This window comes from Phyllobates terribilis, unplaced genomic scaffold (assembly GCF_046119375.1).
Source record: "Phyllobates terribilis strain yellow unplaced genomic scaffold, ASM4611937v1 Scaffold_1__5_contigs__length_1240528914, whole genome shotgun sequence".
In the NCBI taxonomy this organism is placed as follows: domain Eukaryota; kingdom Metazoa; phylum Chordata; class Amphibia; order Anura; family Dendrobatidae; genus Phyllobates; species Phyllobates terribilis.
In genome coordinates, this window is record NW_027362761.1 from 718818814 (window position 1) to 718833582 (window position 14769).

General features: G+C 44.0%; 1 protein-coding gene across 1 annotated transcript in view; it reads right to left on the reverse strand.

Annotated features, from left to right (window-relative positions):
- The window catches only part of UNC13A (unc-13 homolog A), a 338122-nt gene that overhangs the window by 104161 nt on the left and 219192 nt on the right, over window positions 1-14769 (reverse strand). Inside the window, exons 20-21 of the mRNA XM_073686302.1 lie at window positions 12935-13050; window positions 12628-12791 (exon numbers count right to left, since the gene is read on the reverse strand). Of these exons, the coding sequence (XP_073542403.1) occupies window positions 12628-12791; window positions 12935-13050 (280 nt within the window). The remainder of the gene's footprint in view (window positions 1-12627; window positions 12792-12934; window positions 13051-14769) is intronic.

Consider the following 14769-nt stretch of genomic DNA (forward strand, 5'->3'; position numbering starts at 1 on the left):
CCAAAACAGTTTTTATCAATACCAACGCATTTCTGCTCCGGACCGGCGCCTTTTTCAAAGTATAAAAACCAAGGTCACTTGGCTCGAACCCTTGCCATCTCGTTATATGTCTCTGCTTTAGATGGATAAACCTGTATTCCTCAGATACTTTGAATCATGTCCCTGGAATCATGCCATAAAACAGGGGGTGGGGGGGGAGTTCATAAATTTTACCAGAAGCCCTTCACACCAGGAAATAAACACCACAAGCTTGTACCATCAAATCAAAATGCTCAGTAAATTCAAGGATTCTCATACTAGCAGCCAGGAATTTTACAATTGTATTATTATTATTTATTATTATAGTGCCATTTATTCCATGGCGATTTACATGTGAAAACGGGTATACATAATAAAAGACAAGTACAATAATCTTGAACGATGCAAGTCACCGACTGGTACAGGAGGAGAGAGGACCCTGCCCATGAGGGCTCACAGTCTACTAGTGAGGATACAGTAGGTGAGGGTAGAGCTGGTCATGCAGCAGTATGGTGGAGCAAGGGTTACTGAAGGTTGTAGGCTTGTCAGAAGAAGTAGGTCTTCAGGTTCCTTTTGAAGGTTTCCACAGTAGGCGGGAGTCTGATATGTTGGAGTAGAGTTCCAGAGTAGAGGAGTTGCAGGGAAAATCTTGTATGTGATTATAGGAAGAGAAGATAAGAAGGGAGTGAAGGAGATCTTGTGAGGATCAAAGGTTGCATGCAGGTATGTACCGGGAGACTAGGTCACAGATGTATGTAGGAGACAGGTTGTGAATGACTTTGTATGCCATGGTTAAGATTTTGAACTGTCTCTGGGCAATGGGAGCTAGTGAAGGGATTGACAGAGAGGAGAGGCTGGGGAATAGCGGGGGGGACAGGTCGATTAGTCGGACAGCAGAGTTTAGGATAGATTGGAGGGGTGCGAGAGTGTTAGAAAGGAGGCCACAGAGCAGGAGGTTGCAGTAGTCGAGGCGGGAGATGATGAGGGTATGCACTAGTGTTTTTGTAGATTCTTAATTAAGCAATGTACGGATCCGGAAAATATTTTTGGTTGGAGGTGGAAAGGGCTTGGATATGTAAGTTTGAAGGAAAGATCAGAGTCAAGGGTTACCCCGAAGCAGCGAGATTGCAGGACTGGGGAGAGTGAGCAGCCCTTGACTTTGATGGATAGGTCAGTTGGGGTGGTTGAGTGAGATGAGGGAAAGATGACGAATTCTGTTTTGTCCATGTTAAGCTTTAGAAATCGATCAGAGAAGAAGGATGAAATAAAGGAGCGACATTGTGGGATTCTGGTTAGTAAGGAAGTGGTATCGAGTCCAGAGAGGTAGATCTGGTGTAATACTGAAAGCCGTGAGACTCTATAAGCTGTCCTAGGCCAACGGTGTAGATGGAGAAGAGCAGGGGTCCTAGAACTGAGCCTTTGGGGACACCGACAGATAGGGGGTGAGATGATGAGGTGGAGTGTGAGTGAGAGACTCTGAATGTCCGGTCTGTTAGGTATGAAGAGATCCAAGATAGGGCCAAGTCTGTGATGTCAACAGATGGGAGAATCTGTAGTATAAGGAATGGTCCACTGTGTCGAAGGCAGAGGACAGGTCCAGAAGGAGGAGGACAGAGTAGTGTTATTTGGATTTATTATATAAAAATATATGACATCAATAAACTTAAGGTAACTAAGTGCAAAATCCTATTATCAATAGAGGGGGGCAATAACATAACACAAATGGGGGGAATACACAGGGAGCTGCTACGAATGACCAGCATTGACTATAGGGAGACCTGTTCTACATGGGATTATCTAATGATGTGCAGGGAAATATTTAATAGCTTTTTCTGCCAAACACACAATTTGCACCTATGCAGCTTAATCACCAACTATGACCCTACTGATCACATAGGCTGTCATTGTCAGCAATGGAAGCTGCTACAGTGCGTTTGTCAGAGTCAGGATCCAGCCTAGTAAAAATGCTCGCAGCCACTCACTACATAGTAATACATATCCTGCACAGATCTTGTATTATCTAAATCTGATAAATGAGTGGCTGCACATAGGTGACCCGGGTACATAATCAAAAGATATATACATACAGGGCAGGAGGAGCAAGTACTACGGCTAATTAACAGCTCTCAGCAATAAACCTGAGCTACAGTGGTGGCCAAAAGTATTGGCACCCCTGCAATTCTGTCAGATAATACTCAGTTTCTTCCTGAAAATGATTACAATCACAAATTCTTTGGTATTATTATCTTCATTTAATTTGCTTGCAAGGAAAAAACATAAAAGAGAATGAAGCAAAAATCAAATCATTGATCATTTCACACAAAACTCCAAAAATGGGCCAGACAAAAGTATTGACACCCTCAGCCTAATACTTGGTTGCACAACCTTTAGCCAAAATAACTGCGAACAACCGCTTCCGGTAACTATCAATGAGTTTCTTACAATGCTCTGCTGGAATTGTAGACCATTCTTCTTTGGCAAACTGCTCCAGGTCCCTGATATTTGAAGGGTGCCTTCTCCAAACTGCCATTTTGAGATCTCTCCACAGGTGTTCTATGGGATTCAGGTCTGGACTCATTGCTGGCCACCTTAGAAGTCTCCAGTGCTTTCTCTCAAGCCATTTTATAGTGCTTTTGGAAGTGTGTTTTGGGTCATTGTCCTGCTGGAAGACCCATGACCTCTGAGGGAGACCCAGCTTTCTCACACTGGGCCCTACATTATGCTGCAAAATTTGTTGGTAGTCTTCAGACTTCATAATGCCATGCACACGGTCAAGCAGTCCAGAGGCAGCAAAGCAACCCCAAAACATCAGGGAACCTCCGCCATGTTTGACTGTAGGGACCGTGTTCTTTTCTTTGAATGCCTTTTTTTTTTCTGTACACTCTATGTTGATGTTTTTTGCCAAAAAGCTCTACTTTTGTCTCATCTGACCAGAGAACATTCTTCCAAAACGTTTTAGGCTTTCTCAGGTAAGTTTTGGCAAACTCCAGCCTGGCTTTTTTATGTCTCGGGGTAAGAAGTGGGGTCTTCCTGGGTATCCTACCATACAGTCCCTTTTCATTCAGACGCCGACGGATAGTACGGGTTGACACTGTTGTACCCTCGGACTGCAGGGCAGCTTGAACTTGTTTGGATGTTAGTCGAGGTTCTTTATCCACCATCCGCACAATCTTGCGTTGAAATCTCTCGTCAATTTTTCTTTTCCGTCCACATCTGGGGAGGTTAGCCACAGTGCCATGGGCTTTAAACTTCTTGATGACACTGCACACGGAAGACACAGGAACATTCAGGTCTTTGGAGATGGACTTGTAGCCTTGAGATTGCTCATGCTTCCTCACAATTTGGTTTCTCAAGTCCTCAGACAGTTCTTTGGTCTTCTTTCTTTTCTCCATGCTCAATGTGGTACACACAAGGACACAGGACAGAGGTTGAGTCAACTTTAATCCATGTTAACTGGCTGCAAGTGTGATTTAGTTATTGCCAACACCTGTTAGGTGCCACAGGTAAGTTACAGGTGCTGTTAATTACACGAATTAGAGAAGCATCACATGATTTTTCAAACAGTGCCAATACTTTTGTCCACCCCCTTTTTTAGATTTGGTGTAGAATTGTATCCAATTTGGCTTTAGGACAATTCTTTTTGTGTTTTTTTATTGAAGACAAATTAAATGAAGATAATAATACCAAAGAATTTGTGATTGCAATCATTTTCAGGAAGAAACTGAGTATTATCTGACAGAATTGCAGGGGTGCCAATACTTTTGGCCACCACTGTATGTCCCTCCAGTACACATAATATATGATCGAGCTCATATATACATGGTCAAATACATACAGATCACTGAACAAACAAAATGTCAGCTTTGTGCATAAATTAAAAATCCTCATCCCATTTGTAATTCTATTTCTGGGATTTTTCTGGCAAACTAGGGACAGTAGGCAGCATAGGCGGATTATAATGAGGGCAATCTGGGCTACCGCCTGGGGCCCCGGGGCCCGAGGCTCCAGGGGGCCCATAGCCAGACTGCCCTCATATAATCCTTTGTGCACCGACATCTGCAGCTCGGTAGCGTCTAGAGTAGAGTTGATTTTTTGAGGGGATGATGTCACCGGAAGGGGCGGGGCTTCCTTCAATCCAGTGAAGACCCGATAGCAAGAAGCAGCGTGGAGCTGGAGCTGTGGCTGATGAAGCGGACAGATAGGCTGCATAATGGAGCTGTGTGCAGGTGGGAATGAGGACACAGGGCTCAGTGTGAGTGGGTTGAGGATGAATATTGGGTGCATAGAAGTGTGGATGATGGTATTGTATGGGGGCTGCATGATGGAGGGTTGTATAGGGAAATGGCCACTTCTACTTGTATAAGGCTACTTATGGGGGGGGCTTTCACAGAAAAAGGGTTTATGTTATATGCGTGAGGCTGCATAGGGAAGGTGATGATGGGCTGTATTGAGAAGAGGGGGATGATGAGGGTCTGTGTGGAGAGGGGGGATGATGATGGGGGCTGTGAGGAGGGGGGATGATGATGATGATGAGGGTCTGTGTGGAGAGGGGATGATGATGATGGGGCTGTGAGGAAGGGGGATGATGATGATGATGGGCTGTGAGGAGGGGGAATGATGATGATGGGGGCTGTGAGGAGGGGGAATGATGATGGGGGCTGTGAGGAGGGGAGATGATGATGATGGGGATGATGATGATGAGGGGCATTGTGGAGAAGGGGGCTGTGGAGGGGCTCACTCTTGTGAGGCTGCATGCAAGGTGGCTGCGTGGGGCTGCGGGATGTGTTGTGAAAGGAGTGATGCTACTCACATGGGGCTGCATAGTGAAGGGGATAATGTCACTCATGTAGGGCTGTATGCTGAGTGCCTGGGTGGAGAAGGGGGTGATGTTACTTGTGTGGGGATGCATGCTGGGGCTGTGCAGGGAGCTATGAGGGGCTTATACTGTATATAGGTAGTTAAATGAGTTCTCATACTGAATCTAGGTAGCTATGTGGGAACTCATACTGTACATAGGGAGCTTTGTGGAGGCTCAAATAGTATGTACGGGGCTGCGTGGGGGCTCATACTGTATGTAGGGGCTATATACCTCACGTGTCTGTGAGGTATATGGATGTTTTGTGACTTAATTACACTGCCACTTAACTGGCCATTTATGATCTGAAGGGTTACTAGTATCTATATTTTATAAATGTTTATTAAATATCATCTGATCACCTATTGAGAATGCCTGGTCAGTTAAAGTAGTGGTCGGGCTACAGAGGGGCAGTCGACGAGGAGCGGGGGCACCATACCATGTAAACTTAGGGTGCCAACCTCCGCTGTCAAGAAGGGAATTGTGAAGGGCAAAACTAGTCCCCAACTCCCCGCATTTCTGCTCTTTTTTATATCACTGTTTTTCTGTGCTAGGTGTGTGTATTTATGTCTGTATGTTTTGGGGTTTTTAAACTAAATAAAAAGAAAATTTTTCAAGTTTTTTTATTTGTTAGGGCTTACATGTATAAGGGCCTCATAGATTGATCACTTTGGTTGTTGATTGAGAGGGCTATGTGGGGGCTCATATTGTATATAAGGGGATGTCAGGATACTTAATTCTGCTCAATATTAAGTCATACAATTATGAATAATAATTATTTTTTACTAGATGGAGGCCCGATGCTATGGCATCGGGAGGGCGGTAATGTCACGATGGGGGCAGGCTTTGCAGCACTGAGAATCTCTCCCCCCCCCCTATCCCCCATGTGCTGACTTCTCAAGTCTGTGCTCTCTTCTTTGACCTGTCTACCCTATGTGCTATCCCCCTTGTCTGCTGTCTCTCTCCTTCCTGTGCTGTGTTCTCCGCTCATGTGCTGCCCCGTTTGAGCTGTCTCCCCCCTGTGTGCTTTCTCTCTCCCCATCTGCTGTCTTCTCCTCTCATGTGATCTCTTCTTTGACCTGTGTGCCCCATGTGCTCTCCCCATTGTCTGCTCTCTCTTTTCACCCCTGTGCTGTCTTCCCTCATGTGTTCTCTCGTTTGAGCTTTCTCCCCGCGCAGTAAATCAGACCGCCGCCATCTTTGTGTAGGCAGATAGCGGCGGTCACATTAAAACTGCGCATGTGCTCCTCCTGTACAAAGATGGCGGCGGTCAGTGAATCATTCAGCTAATCCCGGAGGCGGCATGTACGACATGTTCTCGACGGTGTTCCGCTGGTGGTACCGCGCAAGAGGCTGGTACCACCAGCGGTTTCCATATTGAGACACCCATCACTTGAGTGTCCCAAAATGGCGGTCGACGAACTTCTGCCACTTGGAATTCTGGGCTCCGGACACATCTGGACGGAACTGGATGTGAAGACATTACTAGGTAAGTATATTATAGATACTATGGTAATATTGAGCAGAATTAATTTCAGCCTATTGGTTCGGCCTCCAGAACAGTCACTGTCTCTCACCCCTGCTCTGTTATGTATGGCGCTGTACATAAGAGAAAAATTTGCGTGTGTTACTAACATGACCTATCACATGATCTATCAAATGGGATCATGTGACATGTCACGTGATTCATCCGGTATCTGGGGGGGCCCAAGCCTTCTAAACTGCCCGGGGCCCTGGCTACTCTTAATCCACCCCTGGTAAGCAGTGTCATTTATGTATACATTTATATATGTGACCGGACACTATGAGGTTACTGACATTACCAACTTCTAAAGCTTCAGCAGGCTGTGGATAATAGTGATAGACTAAAGCTCCATATTATCTCATACAGATTCCTGGTCTCCACATATAGAGACATGTAACTAATCACCTGCACACAGCAGCATCTGTATACAGCACTGATAACATGGTGGTCTGATATCAGAAAGATCATAGATCAGTATACAGCATGTAGGCTATATACATGGAGGGGGACTAATAACCTGCAAACAGCAGCATCTGTATACAGCACTATTAACACGGTATCTGATATCAGAAAGATCATAGATCAGTATACAGCATGTAGGCTATAGACATGGAGGGGGACTAATAACCTGCAAACAGCAGCATCTGTATACAGCACTATTAACACGGTATCTGATATCAGAAAGATCATAGATCAGTATACAGCATGTAGGCTATAGACATGGAGGGGGACTAATAACCTGCAAACAGCAGCATCTGTATACAGCACTATTAACACGGTATCTGATATCAGAAAGATCATAGATCAGTATACAGCATGTAGGCTATAGACATGGAGGGGGACTAATAACCTGCATACAGCAGCATCTGTATACAGCACTAATAACACGGTATCTGATATCAGAAAGATCATAGATCAGTATACAACATGTAAGCTATAGACATGGATGGGGACTAATAACCTGCATACAGCAGCATCTGTATACAGCACTAATAACACGGTATCTGATATCAGAGAGATCATAGATCAGTATACAACATGTAAGCTATATACATGGAGGGGTACTAATAACCTGCATACAGCAGCATCTGTATACTGCACTAATAACACTGTATCTGATATCAACAGTAATAAGAAACCAAGCATGCAAATGGACTGCTATGTCTAAAAGGAGAAACACCCAAACTAATACAATCAATATAAATATATATAATAAAAACGCTAAGATTTGAGAGTCCCCTCCTTCCTACAGTCATGTGTCCCCTTCGCTTAGTACGCCGTAGCACTCAGGGTTTTCTTTTTTTTCACCCTATATAATGTTGCCTTCATATGATTCGGCAACATCATACAGGGAAAAAGTCAACGAGCCAGAGAAGAATCGTTGCTAATTTGGCGCCCCTGCGGGTCCAGTCGCCACAGAGGTACTGCATCTCAGCCAGAGGTGTGGTACCCCACTCTCAGCTAAGTAGGGAGCACTACCCGGGACCCACACACCCACATCCAACACGACATCACTCCAGTAGGGAAGGGCGAGATTGCTCCTGAGGGAGAGCACAGTCCCTGTCCCTATCTGGAGGGGGGAACTAGGTAGAGGAGCTGGGTGGAGGAAGTAGTTTAGGGGAGCACTGAAGGAAGGATTGAAGGTAGAGGGGACCATGTAGAGTGACAGTTGGTGATGTGGGTCACATGACAGGTAGTATAAAAAGACGGGTAGAAAGATCTAGAAAGTCAGTCAGTCAGAGCAGTTGGTGATAGGAGTCTGCCACAGGGAGTGAAGAGAGAAGGGGTCCTAGGAGTAAGAGCGCAGTGAGTGAGGACTGTTGAAGAGTGAGGGTCCAGTCAGAGGGGCCCAGTAAGAGAAAGAACGAGAGGAGCGAGGGAGTCAGAGAGAAGGTCTCCAGAGACAGAGAAAGGATCATAAGGGCACGGGAAGTGCGGAGTCCACCTGTGCGCCCGAGTTCACGCCGACCGTGAAGGGATCAGGTCGCTATAGGGGACCGGCCCCAGAATAAGAAAAGTGGAGAACTGCAGGACTCAGCTAGCAAACCGGAGGTTGCGGTATCTCTAAGTGCCATAGCCAAAACCACACACATTCGATGAAAAGGTGGCCATATAGGACCAAGGGGACAGAGAGAACGTCGCCAGACAAGGCCTGGGGCCACTGGCTCGGGACACTGTGTGTGAGGCGCAGGGCAGGAGGGCGAGAGCCAGCGCAGAGAGACGACCAGGGAAGGTATACAAGAAAGGGGTCCCGATCAAGTGCACCCAAGTTATCTGAGAGTTGCTGGATCACTTCCCCGGAGGACACAGGACTCGGTGGGCTGTTATAACATGGCTAGCAGTTGTAACCTGGAGCACCGTAAAAACTGTGAGTAAAAACTTGAAGACTGCACCCCGCTGTGTCCTAGACTTAATCTGCGTCACCTGCCTTGCACTACACCACCAACATCAAAAATTCCTATTTAACTGCCCTGAGGCCTAGCTCTACTCATGGACAGCTGAACTATCTCCGGGTCACGCCGCCTTGACTATCCTAAAAGAACCGACCGGCCCGGCTACTGAGTACCCCACGGCCCCAGGGGGTGCGTCACTAACCCTCTCTTTGGTTGAAAGAGAAATTAGCATAATAACCACAATAAAGTTTACAAGACAATGGGCCCAATTCATCAAAGCTTTTATGCCTGTATTCTTGTGTAAAAAGTTTTGAAAAGTTGCATAATTTTGGTGCAACTGTTGCGCCCTGCAAAGTCAGGCATCACAAATGTCCGTGAACTCTGATGGTGTGAGAAGCCAGCTTTTCAGCCATTTTTACACAGATGCAATTAGTTGCTAGTCTGTGTAGTCTGGTGGGTAGCAGCCACCACAGGAGAACTACCAAGCCCTGGAGAAGCAATACTGCTCCCCTGGGATTGAGTTGGAGATAAATGAGGCCAGCCAGTGCCTTCACTGCGGTCGCTGTCGGGACCCCAGCGAAATCTGTGCAGCCGCGTGGAACATAGTGTCCTGTGTAGTTCAAGAAGTGCCCAACTGCCAGACGCCATTAGTTAGGGATCAGGAGAGGGATGTCTATGGAGGATCCTTAGTTGCCAGTGGTGGGAAGAGAGCTGAGGTAATTTCCTGTAAGCCAGAGGTGCCGTGGATGCCAAGGTCCAGGCTGAGAGGAGACGTTTACTGCACATATAGTGCTATATGCAGCCGGAGTGAGGAGAGCTGCTACACATTGCCGGAAAAGAGCTGGATTCATCACACCATGAGAGGCTCTTGGCTCAGTGTACTGAATAACTGTCGAGAACTGTAATCATCATCAACTGCTCCAGTAGAAGCAAGTTTTTTCCTGTTGCACCTGTGGTCTGGAGATTGCTTATTGAGGCAGGCTGATCCTGCATCTTTTCCACAACTTTCCCATTTTTCCTCTGCCGAGGACGGCCTGCCAGCCGGCAGGACCCCCATGACCGTTGGCCACTATTACTCCCCAGCTCGGTGGAGGCGGACCCAGACACAAGTGGCAGCTACGCTAAAATTATGTGACTTTTGGCGTTCTCACACCATTTTCACCTACCTCCAAGAAAGTGGGCTGGGGGTGTGGCGACCACCACTCATCAATTTAATGATGAGCGGTGGTATTCCCTGGGCCACAAATCTTTCTCCAGTAGGATTTATGAGGAGCACACAGAGGTGTACGTTACTCGTCCGGCGCTCTTGTTTCATGAAGCAGCGTAAGACTCTTTGCGATTCGGAAGGTTCTGACTCCAGCCTAATTCCTTATCCTGACCGGCGTTAACAATTTCGGTCTTGTTGAATCAAGCCTATTATCTTCTCAATGGTAAAGCAAATATAAACTATGTTTTATTCAGGTCTTCAGTCCCTTTTCCATGGGGTGGCCAATTTAACATATTTAAACTGGTGAAAAGTCTCCTTTAACTGTAAACTAAAGAGCAGCAGGCTGCGCTTTCCTATACAGAGCTGCAAATAACATACAATATATTGCATCAATAATGACCACTATTGTGCACATGCCTCATGGCACCTAAGACAGTGTTTATATAGTCTTAGGTCTTGTTCTCACACTTTTCTTTTGCTGCCTTTTTTGTCTTTTAAAGAAGTCAATGATTTTCATACAGTTTATGATGTTTAGTTCTTTGTAATTCAATTATTTTTTTTACATGTGCTCTTTCATAAATCTAATAGAGAAACCATTAGGAAACCACATGAAAAAGCTACAGCTTGAGCATGATGTGTTTTGAAAAAAAGCAGAAAAAAAAGCAACTCTTCATCCCAAAAATCACATTTTGCAGTTGTTCCATATTGTCCTATTGACTGTAAGCTAACTTACAGTATGGAAAGAAGTGCAATGTCTGGAATCACCCTTTCAAATATTTCATGTTGACCTGAACACATGATGTAATCCTGGCTACAGAGCGGAATAATACGGTTTTTTGTATATATTTTTTTAATTTTGCATCTCTGTTGCAGAGCTATTTGCAACAAAAATATTTGGCACCTAATGAGTTAACTTTTGTGAAAGGGAATCTGTCAGCAGGTTTTTGCCATGTAATCTGACGACAACATAATGTAGAGGCTGAGACACAGATTTCAGTGATGTGTCATTTATTAGGCTGTGTGATGTTGTTTACAAACTATGAAGATTTTATCACTAGGTCTTTATCACTGCCCAGACTAGCGCCCTCCTGGCAAGTGGTTTGACCACACCCCCTCCTCTGATAAGCAGCTTACAGGCAATATACAATGTACACAGAAAGCTGTGGTGTGGGCGGGATTAGCTTTCTCAGATCTGTTACATCTAGAAACTCTGATTCTCATCGCTATTGCTAATATCTCCGCAATGGAGAAGCGAAATAAAAAAATAAAAAAAGAAGGTTGTATTTTGCTCTGCAGCCACTATTACATTGTGTACCCAGCTCAACATGAATTAAACATTCGGTAAGGCAAACTCTCTTTCTATACTGGTGGCAAAATCATTTTCCACTTTGGTAAGCAATTTTTATTTTTGTAAAGCGTGTGTTTATACTATGAAATAATGTACCTTCTTTTATGAACTACACATGGAATAATACTCCCTACCCCAGCATTTTCAGCAAAAATAAATACAAAGGAATTTAGAAGTGACTTCAATGTGTTTTATACTTCACAGTAGTCATGACTTTTATAATTCTTTTGTTACTGGAGCACTGCTACTGTGTATGGAAAGAACTACAGGAGGGCAACATTCAGAGCTTTCTTTAGGCTATTTTTGTAGAAAAGCTCAACCATTTAATGAGCTCCCACTGTCTAGGATTATTTTTTAAGCATACGAAAACAGGAATGGAGTGACAGATTTATTTCTGATCATTTGCTCAATTGTTGTACAATCTATCTAATCTGACTTTTTGTAGCTTATAAAAACATGAATAAAGTAAAAAAAGAATGCACATACGTACACCAATTATCTTTTGTAGCGGTTGCCACAGGGAGACATATCTACAATGACGTGGCTCCTAATTAGCTGTTGGCCTATTCAGTACGTGCATTTTACAGAGCTGTAGTGAGCTGTACAGGAACACAGATGTGATACTTTTGCAACTTGACAAAAGTAAGGAAGGCAAGGTAGCACAACTGTGTAAACAGTACAAATCTGAAGACATATCTGTCAATTATTTTAATGTTTTAGAATTAATGTTTCTTGTATAAAAAGCTACTAGTTTTGAAGAGAATTTGTCACCGGATTTTTGCTACCCTATCTGAGAGCAGCACACTGCAGGGGTAGAGACCCCAATTCCAGTGATGTGTCACTTCTTGCTGCAGTTATGATTTAAAACTGCTTCAGCTGCTGCAGATCTTCTAGATCTCTGAATGCTGAGCTCTGTATAAAAACACCCACACAATTGATTGGCAGCTTTCTGTGTACACTGTGCATAGATAGGAAGCTCACAATCAGTGGTGGGGGTAGGGTTATAAAGAGCTCATGAACATGCAGAAATATATGGCAGCAGGTTTACTAGTCCTTTAGTGATAATCTCCTGCTAATAAAATAGTGATTTCATCAAAACTACAGCAAGTAGCCCAGTAAGTGACACATTGCTGGAATCAGGGTCTCTGTTACTACCTTATTCTGCTCTCAGATCAGGTGTTAAAACCTGGTGCCAGTTTCCCTTTAAATATGGACTAGTGTTGACAACTGTATATGGAACATCTCTCATCAACCCATCCACCCAAAATGACCGTTTCTCACGTCATTGCTTGGTATATTGACTCCACTCCATATCTCATTGCAAATTCATCCACTATTTCCTGTGCAGTCTCATCAAAGTAAACCTTCCAGGCATCATCCCCTTTGGCATCAGGAATTTTTACAACCCCATTGTTCTGTACATCTGTAAGGAAATGGAACAGGTTCTAAAAGAAAAGAAAATGTGAATTACTGATGATGTCCCAATATTGTTGTTCACTGAAACCAAATACAAAGTGATAAAATCCACAGGAATATTCTCTCATGCAACAGGTGAATGATGATCGGTATGGAAAGCCTGTTTACAAACCTCATGTAGACAAGTGTATTGTACATGATATGGAGCCACCTTCTCCTCGCCTTTAATCTCCACGCTAATGTGCAGCCTGATAGCACCAGATACTGCGGATTTGTCTGTGCGCTTATCTGGGGAAAAAAAACAAAACTTTTTTATTACAAATGATAACAAAAAAGACTAGACAAACCTTATTAACAACGAGGATCTCTGTATTCTAGAAAGGATTCATGTATTCTTTACACTATAAGGATACGATCACACAAATGTTTTATTTGGTCCGTGTGCTATGTATGTGTGCAATGGACCACACGCAGACTGAACACCGACCAATTGTTACCTAAGTGCTAGTGCATATGGGAGATTTTCTTTATGGACCTCTGTACATGTGGAAAAAATGGGACCATGCTCTAGTCTGCACCATTTTAGGCTACGTTCCCACAAACTTTTTGGTGAGTTTTTGATGTTGCAGAGTTTCTGCACCATTTCTGCACCCATAGGTTACTTGCATTTGTTCAAAAACATCCAGCATCAAAAACTCACTGAAAACTCATAGTGGGCAAACTGCCTTACAGAGCAGAGTAGTGCATGTAAATGGCAGATAGCTCTTGCATCCGTCCACTATGCGGATGAGCACAAAGATACTCACAGAGCCTCTTACGTTCAGAATTTGAAGAAATTACTGATTAGCAAACTTCAGCCCTTGCCTAAACTTAAATGAATTGGACTATCAGACACATCCAAGTCTAGACAAACGACAATAAGAAAAGGAGTATTTTATAATAAAATAGAGCCAGGTTCAGATTTCCTCATGGTATGTGGAACACCAATTGACAAACACTTTCTTGTTGGGTGATAGGCTTGTTTTGTGCAAACAGGGGATGGACTGCTGAAAACATCATAATGTGTGAGGACAGAACAAACATACCAGCAGTTGCTTTTTTTATTATACTCATTTACCATAGATAGCACCATTAATTCCACAACACTGTATGGGCATCTTCATCACTGTCCCCTTTGGTGACCACAACCTAATTCCCTATCAGCATGCTTTTGTAGGGTCAGAAGAAACCCACACAAACACGGGGAGAACACACAAACTCCTTGCAGATGTTGTCCTTGGTGGGATATGAACCCAGGACCCCAGCATTGCAAGGCTACAATGCTAACCACTGAGCCACCGTGCTACCCTCTGTTCCCATCATTGTTCATTTGCCTCTGTACATTACCTAATAAATGGGCACCGAACGACTAGTTATATGATAATCAGCACTTATAAAGTACATTGATGCGCTGAAAATGGCTTATTGAAATGCACCTTAGGGTTGGTTCACACGAGCATATAAAAAATCGTTAAGATTTTCATTCAGAAATCCGTTGTTTTACAGCAGCTGTTAATAATTTATAAGACCATTTACGGTTTCCTATGTTACAGTATTGCAAAGTATCTATAAAAAACATAATATATGTTTGGTATCCGATTTTTTTCACACACCCATAGACTTGAATGGACGAGTCTCATCCAATTTACGGAAGAAATGGGTGCATGCTGCGATTTTCTTCACATACAGATTCGGTCAGTGAAAACAACGTTCATCTGTAGTGCCCCACTGAATAGCACTGGTCCAAGTGCGGTGCGTTTTTTCATGGACAGCACTCGAACCGAAAATACGGTAGTGTGAACGAGCCTTCTTTAAAAGGAAACTCATACATGCTGCCTGAACCATGGGAAGAATATATCAGACATTGGCTGTATGATTTCAACCAGGTATGTTTGAGTTGTTTTAGAGAAAAACATATTTTAAAAGCCCTCTGTAAGGGAGACTAATCGGTCAGGTGGGTCAGTGGCG